Consider the following 20,213-nt stretch of genomic DNA (forward strand, 5'->3'; position numbering starts at 1 on the left):
TCCTGGTCAACACACCAAGCTCCCCCAACCTGTATTTTAAGCGTCAGAAAATATTTCTAGAGAGTATGGTATCGGTTTTATTTGTTTCTCTGAATTATTTATATTAGGTATGTATCCACCAATCTATATCAAATAACAAGTTATTATGAATAATCATATTCAAGCTATAATTATTTCTACTCTGGGCTAATGATTTTATTTTAACTATTTCAAACGATTTTAAATGAAGCCGACCATGAGTAAATGTGGGTGAAATTGAAACTAATTTGCCTACTACCGAAGCAAATGTTTTTATTCTGCAATTTGTTTTTGTCTTAGTCTAGTTAATTTGTTTTTAATATCCTCTGCCTTTTCTATTGGCAGGCCCAACGTCATAAGAACTGAATTGAAAGTAAACCCTAAAAATGTTATATTCTGTGTGGGAATTAAAATACTCTTTTCCAAGTTAAGAATAAAACCTAGGCTATATAAAAGTTCTATAGTATTTTTAGTCGTTTTACAATCGTCATCTAAATAAATAACTAAGATATGCCCTCTCTCTCTCTCTTAATCTCTTTATTGCCGGTTTTAGCAATTTAGTGAAAATAAATGGTGCTATATTTAAGCCAAAAGGCAAGCATGTAAATTCATAAATTTTCTTTCGAAAACAAAATCTTAAATATTTTCTATAGTTTTCATTAATGGATAATAGAAAATATGCATTTTTTTTAAATCGATCTTATCATGAAACAATTATTTCAATTAAGTTTTATTAACTAAGTTATTAATTTCAAAGCGCTTCGATAATCCTCCATCTTAAAATTATGGTTAATAATAAATTTGTTTAATTTGTTTAAATTAAGAATATGAGAATCATGCTCCCCATTGGGCTTCTTTATTAAAAAAAAAATATGAAGACAAAAACTGGGTCTTTTTATAAGAACACTCTACTATAGCTTCTTTTCCCACTAAGTTTCTAATTTCCGCCTTATAAATGGGCAGCTTGAAATTCGAAATTTTTATATTTGGATTTCTAGGCTGGATAGGTTTGCAAGAAAAAAGGTAATTTTATGCCTGATACCCACTTACGAATCTGTATATTATCAGAAAGTTTAGACCATTGTTCTTGAAAAAAAAATTAGTCTGCCTGCATGTTTCGGTAATGTGTTTACCTCTATTTGCGAAATGATCTTGGTGGGTATCTGCCCCTCTCTGTCTGGTTTTATTCTGGTTTTGTAAAGAGGGCGTCTGGAGGTTAAATATTGGGCTCCAGATGGCCCAGCCCTTGAAGAGAAATCTATCTTTTTGGATTCCTTGATCTCCTCTTGTTAATTTTGTTTTATACATACTTATAATACTTATTGTTTTTTCCATTTCTTTGTTGGTTTTTACTTTAGACAAAAATTCTGATCCAAACAAGTAATCATCTAAAGATGCTTTAATAGCCACAGATCGGCTTAAATGCGGATTAATTTCAAACCTTCTTTTAAACGAGATTGCTGGGTGGACATTCGTAAATAATTGTCCTCCCTCAACCAACTTCTCTACAATATCATCTGTCAATATTAATTCTCTGTCTTAACTGAACCCAAGAAGTCAAGAAATAAAATTATCTAAGAATGCAGGCAAAACAACGGACATTATTAATAGTGCTGTCAAAACAACGAATATTTCCTATAATATAAAATACATAAAATCTCCTGTATGAAAAAAAAAATTATATGGCCAGAATACCAGTTAGGACAACAAATATTATCTATAATAATAAATCGAAGTCAAAACAACGAACATTCTATAATACAATAGCCTTGTATAACAAGAATAATAGCAAATCAAAATTATTACAGGAATGCCATCAAGACAATGTCATTCTGTATAGATAATTTATATGGCCAGAATGCAGGCAAGACAACGAACATTCTATATAAAAGCCTTGTATAACAAGGATAATAGTAAATCAAATTATTACAGAAATGCCATCAAGACAATTGATTGTATAGATAATTTATATAGCCAGAATGCAGTCAAGACAACGAACATTCTCTATAATAGCCCAGTATAACAAGGACAATAGTAAATCAAATTATTACAGAAATGTCATCAAGACAATGACATTCTGTAAAGATAATTTATATAGCCAGAATGCAGTCAAGACAACGAACATTCTCTATAATAGCCCAGTATAACAAGGATAATAGTAAATCAAATTATTACAGAAATGCCTTCAAGACAATTGATTGTATAGATAATTTATATAGTCAGAACGCAGTCAAGACAACGAACATTCTCTATAATAGCCCAGTATAAAAAGGATAATAGTAAATCAAATTACAGAAATGCCATCAAGACAATTGATTGTATAGATAATTTATATAGCCAGAATGCAGTCAAGACAACGAACATTCTCTGTAATAGCCCAGTATAACAAGGATAATAGTAAATCAAATTATTACAGAAATGCCATCAAGACAATGACATTCTGTATAGATAATTTATAAAGCCAGAATGCAGTCAAGTCAACGAACATTCTCTATAATAGCCCAGTATAACAAGGATAATAGTAAATCAAATTATTACAGAAATGCCATCAAGACAATGCCATTCTGTATAGATAATTTATAAAGCCAGAATGCAGTCAAGACAACGAACATTCTCTATAATAGCCCAGTATAACAAGGATAATAGTAAATCAAATTATTACAGAAATGCCATCAAGACAATTGATTGTATAGATAATTTATATATAGCCAGAATGCAGTTAAGACAACGAACATTCTCTATAATAGCCCAATATAACAAGGATAATAGTAAATCAAATTATTACAGAAATGCCATCAAGACAATGACATTCTGTAAAGATAATTTATATAGCCAGAATGCAGTCAAGACAACGAACATTCTCTATAATAGCCCAGTATAATAAGGATAATAGTAAATCAAATTATTACAGAAATGCCATCAAGACAATGACATTCTGTATAGATAATTTATATAGCCAAAATGCTGCCAAGACAGCAACATTCTCTATAATAGAAAATCAAAATATCAGAGGAAAGTCATCAAGACAATGACTATCCTCTATAGAAATTTTATATGGCCAGAATGCAGCCAAAACAACGAACATTCTTATTGGATATACCTACATATTTAGAATGATTATTATTCAAAACAAAATATAAACATAATAACACATAAGTCTGCGTGTATCTGAAATAAAACAAAGGGCGCTTTGTAATCAAGACGTATCTGGAACTGAAAAAACTGGCGTCCAGTCGCATACGCACTATAGCGATAAACTTTATTTTATAAAACAAAGAAAGCTCAACTTGCTTTTAAAATAATATATTTCTGTGTAGTTAAAACCCTCTTCCTATAAATCTTATAATTCTTATAAATTCTCTATTATAGAAAATCAAAAGATGACAGGAATGTCATCAAGATAATAATCATCCTGTATGGAAATAATAGAAATATGGCCAGAATGCAGTTAAAACAACGAACATTCTCTTAAATATAACAAATTACGACTCTATTGCCAACGCATATATTGTTTGCGTTAAATATATTTATATATTTTACAATTAAAGTAGGCAAAATATTAATTCCAAATTAAAATAATATTAATGATACTATTACATCCTTTTATTTACCTTCTAACTCTGATGACTCTGAAGAAAAATCTTCACTATCACTAGCTAATTTTTTTTTTCGGTACGACTGAGAGTTTTTTTAATGGATTTTAGCTGATTAAAATATTTTCGTTTTTCCCGTATCCTTGGCATCGTAACAACATTCTTTTAAACCAACTATACGCGACGGCACAAAAAAATGAACTGATTAAGGACCGATGGGTCGCCTCCAGGGCCGAAGATGAGGATATTTGTTTACATTACACATTCTTTCGAACCACTTTGTGCGCGGGATAGGAAAAGTGATACCTACCAAAAACTATCATAGAAGGACGGAGATGCGAAGAATAATATACAAACAAGAGGCGTTTACGAAAAAAGCCAATTTAACGTATCACATTAAATTGGCTTTACATTACGTTATAGCCTTTAGCAAAAAGCAGATAATAAAATAGATAAGACGGTTAATTTTGCTTCTTTTTGATTTTGTAATGTCAACTTTTTACGCGTTTGATTTGCGCGTCGCGTCTTGTAGCTTTGAAGTAGATAAACAGTAGGAACGCGGACAAAAACTTGTTGCGCTCGATCTAGCAACAGGCTGCTGAGGATGTCACTGAAAGTAGAAATCGTCTTTAAGTTTCTCTAGTTCTAAAATATGGATGTTTGTTTTTTTTTGAATCTTAAACAGTTTCCTCCTGTTTAAGATAGTAGTAATAGGATAATCTTGGTTTTAATAATCTGCTGATGATGACATGGACACAAAAACCGTTGACGATCTGTTAAAATGACATTATATTATATTATTATTATTATGATATGTATATAACGATTTTTGTAGACGTATCTGTTTTAAAAAGTAAAGTGTTCTCGAATAGTTGAATTTAAATATTTTAAATAGTTTTTTTCTTGATTCTTTGTAATTTTTTTGCTTCCGACGACGGAAAGAGATAAACTTTCCGAAACGTGAAGCATTTTTTTGTTCGTTAGGCAAATTTGTATATCTGTAAACCTAACTTCTGACAAGTAGTTTCCGTTTGGGATTGACGCAGAAGTGTTTACAAAAAATAACAATTTTATTTTGTAGATTTTCTTGCAGTTGCGAAATACCCATATAGGATTTTTTGGAGAGATGAATGCGCTACATAGGTATAGACATTTTTTAAAAATTACAATCTTTCCTCTGTTTTCTATAGTCTTGTTGACTTAGGTCAAAGGCTTTTACAGTAATACCAGACCACAATACCACCCATTATCCCATATTTTCTCACACCAAACCTCATTTTCCCCTGAAAACCCTCGGAAACAAACAGAACCACCGGCTCCGAGATTAATTAGAGCCATTTCCCGACCGCGGCGGTCGTACCTTATCCACTTGCACACAATAAAACGGTCCGGTGGGGCCCCATTGTTGGCGGGCAAACAACCAAACCGAAAAAACGAACGGGGGACCCCGCTATAAAGTCGTACGTACGTACCGACGCGGCCGTTTATTCACGCTTTTAAGCCATCTTAGGCCCGGTTGTACCAAAATAAACTGAACGAGAGTTCAACTGATCTGTTGGTCAAAGTTGAACTTGGATTGCGTTGCACCAACTCGCGTTCAGTAGAACGTCGATCAATATTTAGTTTCTTATGTTGGTATTGAATTTCACAGTAACTTTTGGAGTTTTTATATAAGTTGGCGTAAATGCTTTTAAAAGTTTGTTTTATTGATTGGCGGGTTCTCCCAAAATATAAATTATGGTACCTTTTTTCCTTTCTGTTGCCATAAAATACGACTTTTTAATACCTGTTCGCGGCTGGCCGATTCGTTCATTTACTTTTTAGACGTTCTAGCTAATACATCTGTACATCATACCTTATTTTTTATATTATATTATTATATAAAGTGAAATCTATATTTAGAGGGTATGTAAGGGGTTTAACAAAAAAATTAACAGATTGGAGTAGTTCAAAAATTGAACTAGCTGAGCTTCAAAATATATATTTACAGTGATTCAAAATATTCATTAATTAAACTATATCTAACACTATTATTTATACCACCCAAGTCATTTGGAACATGTTCTCCTATATTATTTCCAATGTTTATTTCCGCTTCAATTTCATCAGTTACTAATGGTGTTGGATCTGCAAACTGACACAATATGTTATGAAGAACAGCAGCGGAAACCACTATCGCTTCTACTTTATCAACATTTAAACGGATTCCTGTCGCTAATATAGGAAATCTTCTTTTTAGTACACCAAAACACCTTTCTATTGGGTTTCTTGTTCTTATCTGAGCTTCGTTAAATAAGTTTTCAGCCCTCGTTGTTGGATTCGCCAAAGGGATTATTAGGTATGGTTTTACTCCATACCCACTGTCCCCTAGTAATAAATTATTTCCATATACTCCATTTTCAAACTCAGCCTTTACTCTAGAATTTCTAAAAATCACTGAATCATGTGTAGCACCAGGCCATCTACACACAATGTTAGATATTTTCAAATCGCTGTCACAAATTGCTTGGACATTAAATGAAAAAAATCCTTTCCTATTGCGGTAATTCTCTGCATTTGCCCCTCCAGGAGATTGTATCTTCACATGCATACAATCAACTGCTCCTATGCATCTTGGAAAGCGACAAATATTATAAAATCCTTGTGCCTTTGAATTTCTATCTTCCACTCCCATTGGCATTTTAATAAAGTCCTTGCTTAAAGATGCTATAGCTCTAGTTACTTTTGTAATCACGCGGCTCGTAGTAGACTTGTCTACACCACTGATATCACCAACACTTTGTAGAAAACATCCTGTTGCTAAGAACCGTAATGTGATAAATACCATGTCAGCTGGTGTTAAAGCATGATTTCTAAAAATAAAAGCTTAAATAAGATACAGTAAATATACATAATTAAACTTACTTGTTTGTTTTAGATGCAATTAAACCGGAAATTTCCTCTATTAAATAATTCACAATAGGTTTAGCAAGTCGAAATTTTTTTTTAAAATCCACGTCATTCCATTTTTCGAAATTGTTTGGTCGAAATCGTTCTGTTTGTGGTCTCCTTAGCCGTTCATGTTGTCTCACTAATTCTAAAAAGTCTTCGTCGTCAGTTAATTCACCTAATAAAGGATCCATTACGAAAAATCTTAAGAACAATAACAAAACGATAATCAAAACAACGAAAAGCGGAATATGTCAAATAATAAGGTTATGTCTACCCCTGAACGACGCTTGAACCGCCTAATGTCACCGTTCAGTTGACCGGGCAATTTGAACGGCGTTCAGGCTTGGTACAACGCATTTTTTGCTTTGATCGTCGTTCACAGTTGATCTGTCGGTGAACTTCGTTGGTACAACCGGGCCTTATTCTTGGAGAATACTCGGTTTATGGCGTGGGTTGTGCCCCTTAACGACTCAAGAGGCGATAAAACGGATCTGTGGGCATGTGAAAGATGGTCGGCAGCAGATGGGTGAGGTGGGGTACAGAGTAGGATAAAGAAAGACTACCCATGATGGTTTTAAGTCAGCTTAAAACAACATTATTTTACACCCTGTACGTTGTTAGGTTTTAAACATTTTAGGCTGTATTCCGTTGCAAAACCAGGCGAGTCAGACCGGTAAACTACTAAATCTCGGTTTGATACGGAACGCTTTGGTAAAATACTGGAAACTGTCAAACGTTGACGTTTTCTAAATTTCAATATTTTGTTCAATACCTCTCTATTATAAAATTTATCTTTTATGCATTTTTAATGTATCTATTCTCTGTTTTTACGTTTGTTTCTTCTTTTCAATGGAGTTTAATATTTAAAAGTATCAAAATCAGGTCCGTTTTATTGAGCATCAAATTGCGCAACTTTGCCTCCATTTAACCGATCCTGTATCTCTTACGGTTTCCGAAATCCCAATGATGAGCGTCGAATTCGAGCCACCCTGTACAATACTCAATGGAAATTAAGTCAGTGCGAAAAAAATCACGCGCGAGGCCTGTTGAAAAATTACATAAAACCAAATAACAAGCCGCTACAAACAGAGGCACTAACTCAGAGAGATCGCGATTTGTGAAAACAAACATCGATTTCGAAGTAGAGACGATTTAACTGTGAGAAAAGTTCGGATTTAGCTTTGTAGGTAAATGGAGCGCTATTCTTAGATGCGCGTAGACGTCGTACGTATTCTCACAATGTTCTTTTTCCAATCCTGTCGGTTTATTTTATGCCAATAACTTATCAGCTTCCAACTAAGGATGGCCATTTTTAAGAAAAAGAAATCGATACTTTTAAATTTATCTCGTTTAGTACAATGATTTATAAGAAGACCCAATTTTTGTTGTGTGACGAATTAAGCTTGGTTTTCATGCATCCGTTATCCGTTGATACGATGGTTCTACGCCGCGCCGCTCTGATTGGTCATAGCGTTTTCGCGCCACTTTTCATCCGTAAATTTTTTACTCCAGCCCGTCAACGGAGAATGATCGTACGATAACGGACGTTTTGACACTGTTTTGACAAATTTAATCTAGGGGCGGGAAAGTGAAATAGCAAAAGCGGTTCCACCGTTTCCACGGAAATCTAAAATAAAATAGTTCCAGCCCTAGCCACTAGGTGGTAGTGAAATTAATTTTTAGGTTAAGAAGTTGCTACTAGTTATTGCCAGATGGCGTTAAATCAGAATTTTTTTGTAGTTTCCATAGTTTCCAACGGCCATTGTCATATTATTGTCAAATTCTCAAAAAATATTGTCGTTGTCATAGCACCAATCATAATATTATCAAATAAATGATTATCAAAATGTTTTTCAAACTATACTATAATTTGTTATATGTGTTTTAATTAGACAATTCCTTTTGTTTGTGGCACTAAAAATATAATGTAAGTCTTTTATTTTTGCCATCATTTAAGTACCTATTTATATTTACTCCATTTACAAAACTTTGGGCGTATTACGTTGGTCTTGTTTTATTATAATAAACGATGTTTAAATATTTGACTTATAAATAAAAACTTTAAATAATAAATAATATTTCACATGTTTGGCTTTAATTTTACTTAATAATTGTATAAATTATACTGTTAAATCTTATTTTTTACACGTCACAACGATACTTGTTATTAGTATTGTTGAATTTGTGTAAAAAATAAGATTTAATAATCAAATTTAATTATTTTAAAGTAGAATTCAATAAATAAGCTCATTTAAAAAGCCCGCGCTTCGATCCATTTAAAACAAGCCCTACTCAATAGATGGCGCCAATAATCTGCGTGGCGCAAATAATCTAGATGGCGCAAATAATCTGCGCCACTTCTGTAGGATCATTTTTCAGTATGGCAGAGTCCGTTCTTTTCTAGCTAGGTATATTCTTTGATCTAACCTTAATAAAAATATAATAGTAAAAGAGGCCAAAAGTGATTTCCGAAAATCACGCGTAGATAAAAAGATACGGTTCTCAAGCAATGCCAGAGAGACCCCCCGCTCCGAACCCAGTGTTTATGGTGCCCCACTCCACCATAAAATCGAATGCATCAATCGGCTTTCGGACGTTAAACAGCCGTAATTGTTTCGAACTGTTTTCTGTGTGAAAAACGTGACTTTTAGAAGTGTTGTATTTTTTTGGTGTATTTTCAAGACTAAAATCTCATGAATTCTGAAATGGCAGGTCATTTTACCTTTATTTCCATATTAGAGTTTTTGTTTATTATCGGTTTCTTATGCGTTTTCCTTTATGTTAAAAAATCCTGTACTTTTGTCTGAAAAGATATTATATCTGAAAGTGTTTTGTTGTACTTCAGGGTTCGTCCCGCTAGTGATTTTTGTAGAGATGATAAATGAACAGTATTCCCTTCCTAAAAATCATATATTCAAGATCCACTATGCTCCACCTATTGATTAATTAAATATTTAAATGTAAAAAAATAATAATCTCCTGCTGATCTGCTGATACTTTTTATGGTCTGTGACATTCAAGTTATTAGTAATTTTGCATTTTCCTTTATTTTAGGACCATCTGGCATTTGGGCACTGACTCGTAGAGAAATATTTAACTTGATTAGTGCACAAAATCGCCTCGATATTAACGAGAAGTTAGAATTTGTCGAAAATCATTTGGCAATATTGGAGCCTTATAGCACAGAATATCTAGCTACGCAACAGAAGCCTCGTTACATGCATAAAATTGTAGGTCTCAAAAGGAGACAGGCTTTTAAAGCCTGTCTCCAAATCAGATATTTTGATGCGGTAGTTTCACTACTACATAACAGAGGGCGATAAATTTAAAAGAAAACAGTTTTCTACAAACGAAATTTAAAAGAATTTTATGCAGTGTTGCCATTGTGTAATTTATATTGTAATACTTCCTGATAAAGCCTACCTTCAAATTTGCTACATCATTTAAACATATTAAAATAGATTAGAGCTCTTTTTTCAAACGTTTAAGTACCTATTTAACTTGCCATATTAGTTGGAGTTAAATCTTACGAGCTGAATTAAAATCACTTCCTGACGTTTGATTCTAATTGAATCCTGAATTTTGATTGTAATTCGGCGACAATATAATAAGTATTGTTCTACTATTATGACACCACTTCTTGACGTTCGATTGTGTTCATACCGTATGATCGGGAAAAAACGGCGTTAGCGATGGCTATGAAATGAAAATCGCTGTCATTTTATGCGTAAAATTATATGGGAAATGTCATCGATCGTCTTTTCCCACCCAACTGGACGCCGTTTTTTTCGGTATCATACGGTATTTGATATATACTTGCGTATTTTTCTTGATATTGCAATATTATGGTACCATGAAGCATATCAAGTGATACCGTAATATAGTACCATATTACGATACATGACGTTCGAATGGGCTGAAACTTGGTATATTACGTATCTTCAGTGACATTGTAATATTATGGTACCATGAAGCATATCAAGAGGTACCATAATAGTACCATATACGATACCATTTCCTGGCGTGCGATTGGACTTATACTTGGTATAGTAAGTATCTTCGGTGACATTGTAATATGATGGTACTATGATGCATATAAAGTGGTACCTTGATATAGTACCATATTACGATTTTTTTTTTCTTATCAACTTCAATAAACACAATGCTGTAATTGATAAGGAAAAGTGCTTCCTCCATGGGCTTTACCAAAACTGATCAAAAACCGCAGACAAAACTTCGATTTTAACTGACATGCAAAATATAATGTAAAGCTTTATGTGTGAAATGATATATGGTGAATTTCAGCTAAAATTCTCTTCGACATACATCTAATCGTTAACATGAAGTGTAAACTCCTAAAGAGCTTGAAGTACAAATAAAAGAGCTTACTTAAGACACTACTAATGATGTTTAAAATTTAATTGTATCGATAGTTTAGGACATCCCTAGTCCGAAAAGGCTCTCCCACGGATTCTTATAGAGAATGACAGTGGTTTTTGGCCAATCTCTTCTCCTTATTAATGAGCTTGTTGAAGCATTGAATAAGTTGATTGGAAAAACGCTGAGTGAAGCTTGATTATTATTTATACCTAACTATTTTTTCCTCTTGCGCAAATGATGATGAGCTGTCTTTAAACTCTCCACGTGTGTGATCTCCATATAAAAGAGAAACTATATTTGAATTTTTTTTCATTAAATTTTTAACATATTATACCATATATTAAATATTTAGGCTCTCCATATCAATGTATTCACTGAAAATCAAAGTTATTTATATGTTAGCGCGTCTCTATTTTTACTTATCTCTCTGGGGTACTTGCAGTACTGAAAAAGTACCTAGCCTTGATCGGCCGCAGCGTACGGGTCAAGATAGGGGTCAAATTAGCCGTGTAAGCATCTGACACTTGACATGGAGTGATGCCAAGCATGTCTCTCTCACTATGAAAAATGACGTTTTTTTAGTTTTGTTTCAAAAAGAAACATTACTTATATCTCGAAGAATCTTCGATTTATTCTCTTGCGTATATTCATAATAAGTAGATATATTGTAAAATAGTATTTTCTGTGAAATATTACTTAGTATAAAAAGTCAGTGTTTTGTAGTAGGACTTATATTATCACAATCCACCTGTTCTTACCAAAACTACCTGAATGAATAAAGTCTCTAAAATAATGACTACCTTTATAAAAACCAGTTTTAGAACACCTGTCTTATTTCCACCGATCTCGATTTTTAAAAAATATAATATATATTTTACAATATACAGGGTGGTATTTCAAAAAAGTGCAAGTATTTTAACTGGTAGTACCTATAGTTCGACTCTAGAAACAAGTCCTTGGTTTTTTTGCAAATTTTAAGTTTATTTAAATTTTCCGGGAAAAAAAATTTTTAGTGCCGCAGGTTTTCCTGAATTTTCTTGACTGTATATTAAAGCCTTGCAATGTTGTCACCTCCAATGAACAGTGCTATCCATAAAATCAATAAAATGAAAAATATACGAAATAATATACATGTACTGATTTCTTTCGAAAATCGACAACTATGAAACTATGAACCCTTCCCGGACACAAACGGTACATTGTGAGACAGGAAATTTTAGAGAGAAACAAGCCCTATAACATAGGATACAACATTTTAATGAACAGTGCTTTCCATAAAATCAATAAAATGAAAAATATACGAAATAATATACATGTACTGATTTCTTTCGAAAATCGACAACTATGAAACTATGAACCCTTCACGGACGCAAACGGTATATTGTGAGACAGGAACTTGTAGAGAGAAACAAGCCCTATAACAGAGGATACAACATTTTAATGAACAGTGCTTTCCATAAAATCAATAAAATGAAAAGTATACGAAATAATGTACATGTACTGACTTCTTTCGAAAATCGACAACTATGAAACTATGAACCCTTGCCGGACACAAACGGTACATTGTGAGACAGGCAATTGTTTCCCACATTCTCTATATTTGTGTGTTTATAAGAAATTACAGTAATTTTAATTTTCTACACAATAAATTACAAAAATGAATTTTAATTATATCATTTACAATTTTAATAATTCTAGAAAAACATACGGTACATATTTTTTAACACACCAATACTTAAATTAACAAAATTTTCTAAGTTGAATAACTCAACTAGTAAACCCAAAATAAAGATGTGTTTTGTCCAAACCTAACCATCTCTTAAAATACGTGTACTTATTTACGTGACACCCTGTATTACTAAAATCGGTGGTCTATACAGCACTGTCAGAAACCTAATTCTTGTATTTTAAGTACAAAATTTGATGAAAATTAGATGAAAAGTGATGATAACAATACAGGGTGTCCCAGAAATAAGTGCAACTATTTTAAAGGGTGGTAGATCTCGATAAAAGAAACATATTTTCTCATTATTGTTTTTCAAATAAGTTGAAATAACGGAGTTATTTTACTTTGAAAATTTCCAAAAAAAAATGATTTTTGTTCAAATTTTGAGAACCACTGGATCTTTTCTGAATTTTCTTTCTTGTCAATTTAATCTACTACCTATGTTGCTATATTATCAAGAAATTATGTTTTTTAAATAAAAACTAAAAACATTTCCAAAAAATTTTTCAAAAAATTCCAAATTTTCAAATTTTTTTTTTTTTTGCGTAAAAAAACCCATAGACGTGTTTCTGGGGTCGAACTATATTACCAGTTAAAATACTTACACTTATTTCTGAGACACCCTGTATATATAGTTATTTACTTAAATGTTACTGTACCTCTATGTTTTCTTATTTTTCTGAAGTTGGTATCATTCACATAACGACATCAAAACGGATACATAAAAAAGCGTTATATAAATACCTGTTATATCTGTAGCTGAGTCTGATACATAATTACGGATATTCTGCTGCTACCTAGGTAGTTTCATATTATAGTTAATGTTATATCTAAATGGGTTATTGCCTTAAATAAGAGTCTGTGCCTTTTGCTAAAGCAAGGTAAAGTCGATTAAGACATTATTTTAATGTTTTTAGAACGTGTACAGTATTAGAAAAAATACACACAACCAAACTTATGTATATGGAACCACTCTTTATTTCTGACTAAATTTCTTGCAAGGATACAAATTGGTATACAACTTTAAGATAAGGCTTTTTGTTGTAAATAAACATGATAATAAATAATAAACGACTGCTGCAATTTATTTTCTTTTGAATTTTGTGTCCAGTAGTAAAATCACGATAGTCCGGTAATTTTCATTCAATCCAAAAAAATTAAAAAATGCCTTATGTTGGATTAACAGATGTTCAGAGGGGAAGAATTATTGTTCTCAACGAACAAAAAATGCTCCAGGGAGACGTAGCAGAGATAGTAGGCGTTACCCAGGGTGTTGTATCGAAAACATATGTAAGGTACTGGAATTAGGAACACAAAGTCGTCAAAGAGTCACAACTGAACAACAAGACCGCCTTGTGTGCTAAATTGCTAGAATAAATCCCAATTTTTCTCATCCAGAGCATCATACAAAGACAACTTCTGGCAGCTACAAGTGTGAACATTTCAGTTGAAACCATAAGAAAAAGGCTTCGTGCACGAAGGTTTTACGGTAGGAGAGAGTTACGGATCCCACAGTTATCTCGGCAAAATAAAATTGACCGGCTAAATTGATGCCTTCAACATCAGAACTGGACAACTGAGAATTGGCAAAATGTTCTTTTTTCGGATGAGACCAGAATTGGCCTAAGATCAGATAACCATCGAATTCGGGTTCTTAGAGCTCCAGGAAGACGAGCGAGACTTACTGCCAAATCTGTACCAAGATATAAAGGAGGAATTGTAATGTTCTGGGGAGGTATTATACTAGGAGCAAAAACTCCATTGTTCAACAAATTTTAACGGGTCGGAGATATGTTGATTTGGTGCCAGAACCAATCGTTAGTCTTTGGAGAGCTGCAATTGGGGATTTTAACTTCATGCACGATAGTGCACCTTCCCCTACCAGCAGAGTGACTAGGAAATGTTTTGAAACGGAAGGTGTCATAGTTTTGGACTGGCCTGCCTATTTACCAGATCTAAACCCTATCGAACACTTGTGGGACTAGCTCAAAAGAAGGGTTACAGCTTGTCGAAACAATCACGGGGAGGTTGGATTCTACATCACCCAACTCATGGGCATGGATGCTTTCGAGCATACTTGCACAGATTCAAGAGAAGTGACTCCCCGAACTGTCACCATTGCCGCGTGGTGACCGAAGATGCGGAGCACGTGTTCTTCCGATGCCCTCTATACGAGGAGATAAGGACGGAACTCGAGAGAAATCTAGGCTTGTCCATCAGCCCAGAAAATATAGTGGACTGCATGCTGAAGAGTCAATCGGCATGGAACAAGAGTATGCTGAGACCATACTCAAGGATCTTCGCACCGCCTACGAAGAATAGACAGCAGTAACACCAAATAAGAACGCCCCGGCGAAGTAGTATTTACAAAGAGTGCCGCCGGGGATAGAACGTTCCTGGAGAGAGGACAGAGGTGTAGGTTAGGTTTTAGTGAGGTAAAAATCCCACATAACTCGTCTGGCACATAGGAGGTTTTACAAGGCGAGTACCTGTTGCAGGTTTCCCCCTTCACCTCTTAAATCTAAAAAAAAAAAAAAAGCTTGTCGAAACAATCCAGAAAATCTCGCACGGCTTATTGATGCAGCATTAGCATAATGGGAAAACATACCCCAAGACAACGTGGATAATTTAATAAGAAGCATTCCAGCGCGGATAGAAGCTTGCATAAGGGCTAGAGGTGGCAACAAGGAATATTAAAATTATCAATTTTCTTTATGTTTATGCTTTTTGGCCATCAAAAATTTAAATCTTAATTTCGTTTCAGAAACGAAAAAAATACCATTTTGTTTATTTTGGGAAGTGATTAATTTTTTTATTGCTATATGGATTATTTTTCATTAAAAGTCATTGGTAAGGATTGAGTTTTATTCATAACCAGAAAATTTTCATAGATCTCAAAAATTAAGAAAAATAACAGATGATCCCATATAAGTTTGGTTGTGTGTATTATTACAACGGTAAAAATGGCAAGACGAAAAATAGAAGTGGTTTCATACATTTCTTCGACAAGTGTGTACCTACTTCATTATACAGCGTGAGACGTAAATAAGTGCAAATATTTTTTTGAGAAAAAAAAATTGATTTTTGGAATTTTTTGAAAAAAATTTTTGGAAATGTTCTTAGTTTTTAATTAAGAAATATAATTTCTTGATTAGCAGTAGATTAAACTGACAAGAAAGAAAACCCAGAAAAGATCCGGTGGTTCTCAAAATTTAAGCACTTTAAGACAGAAAGTTCGCCCTCAATAATTAACACCTTTATAATTTCCTGGATACATAAATAACTATAAATTTCTTGCGGGTTCTCGAAAATGTCTATCTTTATTTCATACCTTATTTTATACTGTTTTCAGTGCATCTTGTTTGCAGTTTACGAGCCACCTAACAAAAATACAGAGCGTATAAATGCAGGTGTTGATACGTTACACCTAAACTCAAGTTTATATCCTTTTTCCAAGCAAGACACTCAAAAATGGAATAAAAGAGATTTTATAGCTCGCAAAACTGTTTAGAAATTCAATGGGAAAGCCGTAAAAATAGCCAATGGCCATCGATGCTTTGTATTTTAGGTCGAAACAATCAGTACAGTCATTAAGAAAGCGTTTGAAGTCTGCCATTAACCCAGACGTAATAGACTAGAGAGTTCGGAGTATGTTTTATTTTAGAAAACGGAAAATACGTACGTGTACGTCTGGAAAATTTCTATTGTTTTCTATTCTCAGAGAAATAAGTCAACATAGAGCCACATCCTAAATTAATATAGGACCTAAATAATATTATTTAATAATGAATTTATACCCTCCAATCCAAGAAACGTACTTCTTCAGCTAATGGTAAACTGCTGATGGACACATGCCATCGAGTTCGAAAGGACCCAGTCCAGGAAAGTTCTCTGGTTATAATTCGGTTTTAATATATTCTTTTGAATATAATAATAATATTTAATAATGAATTTATACCCTCCAATCCAAGAAACGTACTTCTTCAGCTAATGGTAAACTGCTGATGGACACATGCCATCGAGTTCGAAAGGACCCAGTCCAGGAAAGTTTTCTGGTTATAATTCGGTTTTAATATATTCTTTTGAATATAATAATAATATTTAATAATGAATTTATACCCTCCAATCCAAGAAACGTACTTCTTCAGCTAATGGTAAACTGCTGATGGACACATGCCATCGAGTTCGAAAGGACCCAGTCAGGAAAGTTTTCTGGTTATAATTCGGTTTTAATATATTCTTTTGAATATAATAATAATATTTAATAATGAATTTATACCCTCCAATCCAAGAAACGTACTTCTTCAGCTAATGGTAAACTGCTGATGGACACATGCCATCGAGTTCGAAAGGACCCAGTCCAGGAAAGTTTTCTGGTTATAACTCAGTTTTAATATATTCTTTTATATATAGGAACTCAAAAAAATACACACATTTTTTTTATTCTAAACTGTGAATTAAAAAAAAAAGAAAAAACCATTTTTACTTACTAAAGGGTATAGCCTCCTCTACTGTTCATTACAGCCCTACATCGTCTCTCCATGCTCCTGATCAGGTTGTCGATCTCTTCTTGAGGTACAGCCTGCCACGCTGCATTCACGGCCCGAACCAGATTCCTACGAGTTTCACGAGGCATACCCATTCTCAAAATTCTTCTTTGGACCGCGTCCCATACGTGCTCGATGGGGTTGAGGTCAGGAGATTGTGCCGGCCAGGGTAAGATGTTTAATTGATGAGCATTGATAAACTCACTTACCACTCTGGCTGTATGAGGCCGTGCATTGACATGCATGAGAATGAAGTTTCTCCAAAAATCATTGGCATATGGTAACCCGACAGGCTCAAGAATTAAATCACGACATGTGATTCCTGTTAGAAACCTTTCAAGAAAAACGAGATCGGATTTTCGGCCTAACTGGACTCCTCCCCAGACCATAACTGTTCCACCTTGATAAGGGTGCACTTGCTGAACATGATCCAACCGAATCAAACGATTTCCCGGTTCTGTCCATACCCTAAGCCTTCTCGAATCCGGATGAATTCCAAAGCGTGGCTCATCTGTGAAGAGAACATTGGCCCATTGTTCATTCGACCACTGAACATGATCTTGAGCCCACAAATATCGTACCTCTCGTTAAGGGTTGAACTCTCCAGGGGCGTCTGCTTCTTAAGTTGACCTCTCTTAATCTATTGCGAACAGTGTCAAGACTAACGGTTACATTATGTGTTTCCTGGAGAATTAAACTAAGCTCTGGTGCTGTAAGAGTCGGTCGGCGTCGAGCATTTAATTGTAAAAAATAATCTTGCTGAAGGGTAGTAATGCGATGTCGCCCTGTGTGCCTTTCAGCAACACCACCACTTTCACGGTAGCGTGCACGTGTAGCATGCACGTGCACTTAATCGCGATATTACACTTTGCGTTGTATTTAATGCTCTAGCTACGTCGATTTGGCGCATTCCAGCTTCGAGCATACCCATGGCCCTTAGCATTTCGTCTCTGTTAAGATGTCTAAGCTCCATAATGTCGTTTAATACTAAACAGAGTTATTTGAATGAATTCTGGCCAGTTATCATAAAAACATAGCCAGTACAGGTTAAATTCGAACAATTGATGCTAGGTGCTTTTTATACATTTGACAAAAAATGCACAAACACTTCTGCAAATATCCCAAATTTAGAAATAACTAGTGTGACTACTTCGTTTCAATCGAAGTAGAAAGAATCGGCCTACAAATATGTGGTTGTTTATTCTAAACATTTATTTTTAACTTTAATAAAATGATATCTCTAGATTTTTCCGGTGTGTGTATATACCTATCCTAAAAGTCAATTACCTTAATACATTTGTTCAAATAACACCATGCATGGCAAAGTCAATATGACAGTAAATAATATTGATGTCACTAGTTTAAAAAATGAGCGATTCGGAAAGTTTTCCCTCTAACATTGAAGAAGAGGCATTCGGAGCCGGTTCTGGATTATAAAAAAATTTAGAAGACCACAAAATTATAGTGAATTAAAATTAATGAAAATGAAGCAGGAGCATTGGCCTTTTTGTGACATCCTGTAGAGTATGTGGTGGAATGCAAGTATTACAATTATATCCACAAAGAGCTCTGCTTCAGTGAATACTAAAAATTAACTGGTAACTCGTTAAATATATATTCTAGGTTTATTACTAATTCTTTAACGCATGCTTAAGCATTTAGCGTTTATTTTTTGTTGTAAATTGTATTAATAATGTACTTTTAAAAAAATATACAGGGTGTCCCAGAAAAAAGTGCAAGTATTTTAACTGGTAGTATAGTTCAACCCCAGAACCACGCTTATGAGTTTTTTTCGCGAAAAAAAAAATTAAAAATTCGACATTTTAAAAAAAATGGAATTTTTTTTAGTTTTTAGTTAAAAAACATAATTTCTTGATAATATGGCAACATAGGTATTAGATTAAATTTACAAGAAATAAAATCCAGAAAAGGTCCAGTGGTTCTCAAAATTTTAGCAAAGAAACATTTTTTTTTGATTTTTCAAAATAAAATAACTCCGTTATTTTGGACTTATTTGAAAAACGATAAAGAGAAAATATGTTTCTTTTATCGAGGTCTATCACTCCTTAAAATACTTGCACTTATTTCTGGGACACCCTGTAGAAAACTGCAAGGCTTTAACTTGTATATAAACATCTGTGCCATGTGGTGTTGTCAAAATTGTCAAATTTAGAAATCTAGATTTTTTTGTTAAAAAATACGGTCTCATACAATTGCCACCTCCAACTAGACCTAAACAAAAGGTCTAGCTAATTTCTCTATCTACAGAAACTTGTTTTTTTTTAATGTCTTTGTCTAAAAGATACCGTAATCCCACTCATATTCCTTTGTTATGTCGTTAAGAAGTCTTTATAAAGACATTGTATGTAAAACGCTTTTTTATGGACGCAATAAGAATATTATTCATATACGTATGAGGACTTTCACGAATACTAATTTGCTCTGAAAAATGACACATTATATACAGGGCAAGTCAAGAAATTCTATAAAATTAGAAACTATGAGTACATTTGTTAAGCTATCTTCAAAAAGCATTTTTTTAGTCTCATGGAATTCAAGCTACTAAAAATATGCGTTTCTATTATTTTTAGGGAATAGTCGATCTTAAATTTAGCTTGTGAATCTTGGTATATCATTCCAATCCTCTGTACAACAATTCTAATTTTAAATTTAAGTGAAACAACGCATTCTTTACTGAGTCAGACAATAGAACAAATTTTTTAAACTTCAAAGTCAAAGTTTACAAACTAGAGAGAGAGGCTTCTTATAAATCACTGAGATATATACAGTATATATTATTTAAATACTTAGCCTAAAATCCAGGTATTTTACGGTTTTTGGGGGTTTTCTAAAGGTTTAGGATTAATTAAAAAGATAGACAAAATAATTAATTAATAATATATAGGGCGAGTTATTTTTAAAAAAAATGCCATCCAGTTCAAAAGGACCCAGTCCAGGAAAGTTTTTTCGTTATAATTCAGTTTTACTATATTCTTTTGGTGATAATAATGTGATTTA

At 33.5% G+C, this 20,213-nt stretch overlaps 2 protein-coding genes across 2 annotated transcripts in view; both read right to left on the bottom strand.

The window, feature by feature from the left end:
* The window catches only part of LOC115884380 (ankyrin repeat domain-containing protein 6), a 131,687-nt gene that overhangs the window by 78,989 nt on the left and 32,485 nt on the right, over nucleotides 1–20,213 (bottom strand). The window lies entirely within an intron of this gene.
* On the bottom strand, nucleotides 5,596–6,955 carry LOC115884381 (putative nuclease HARBI1). Its single transcript, XM_030902940.1, has 2 exons — nucleotides 6,516–6,955; nucleotides 5,596–6,463 (listed from the first exon to the last, which is right to left on the bottom strand). Exons 1-2 carry the CDS (start codon nucleotides 6,731–6,733, stop codon nucleotides 5,596–5,598), a joined length of 1,086 nt encoding a protein of 361 aa, XP_030758800.1. The 5' UTR covers nucleotides 6,734–6,955.

The sequence above is a fragment of the Sitophilus oryzae genome, unplaced genomic scaffold (assembly GCF_002938485.1).
Source record: "Sitophilus oryzae breed Bouriz unplaced genomic scaffold, Soryzae_2.0 scaffold_227_pilon_pilon, whole genome shotgun sequence".
Lineage (NCBI taxonomy): Eukaryota > Metazoa > Arthropoda > Insecta > Coleoptera > Curculionidae > Sitophilus > Sitophilus oryzae.

Bases quoted from the DNA above. Each gene is read 5' to 3' on its own strand.
- LOC115884381 (XM_030902940.1), bottom strand. From the start codon at position 6,733: ATGGATCCTTTATTAGGTGAATTAACTGACGACGAAGACTTTTTAGAA. The intron at 6,464-6,515 runs GTAAGTTTAATT...TTTTATTTTTAG, and splicing joins ATTGCATCTAAAACAAACAA to AAATCATGCTTTAACACCAG.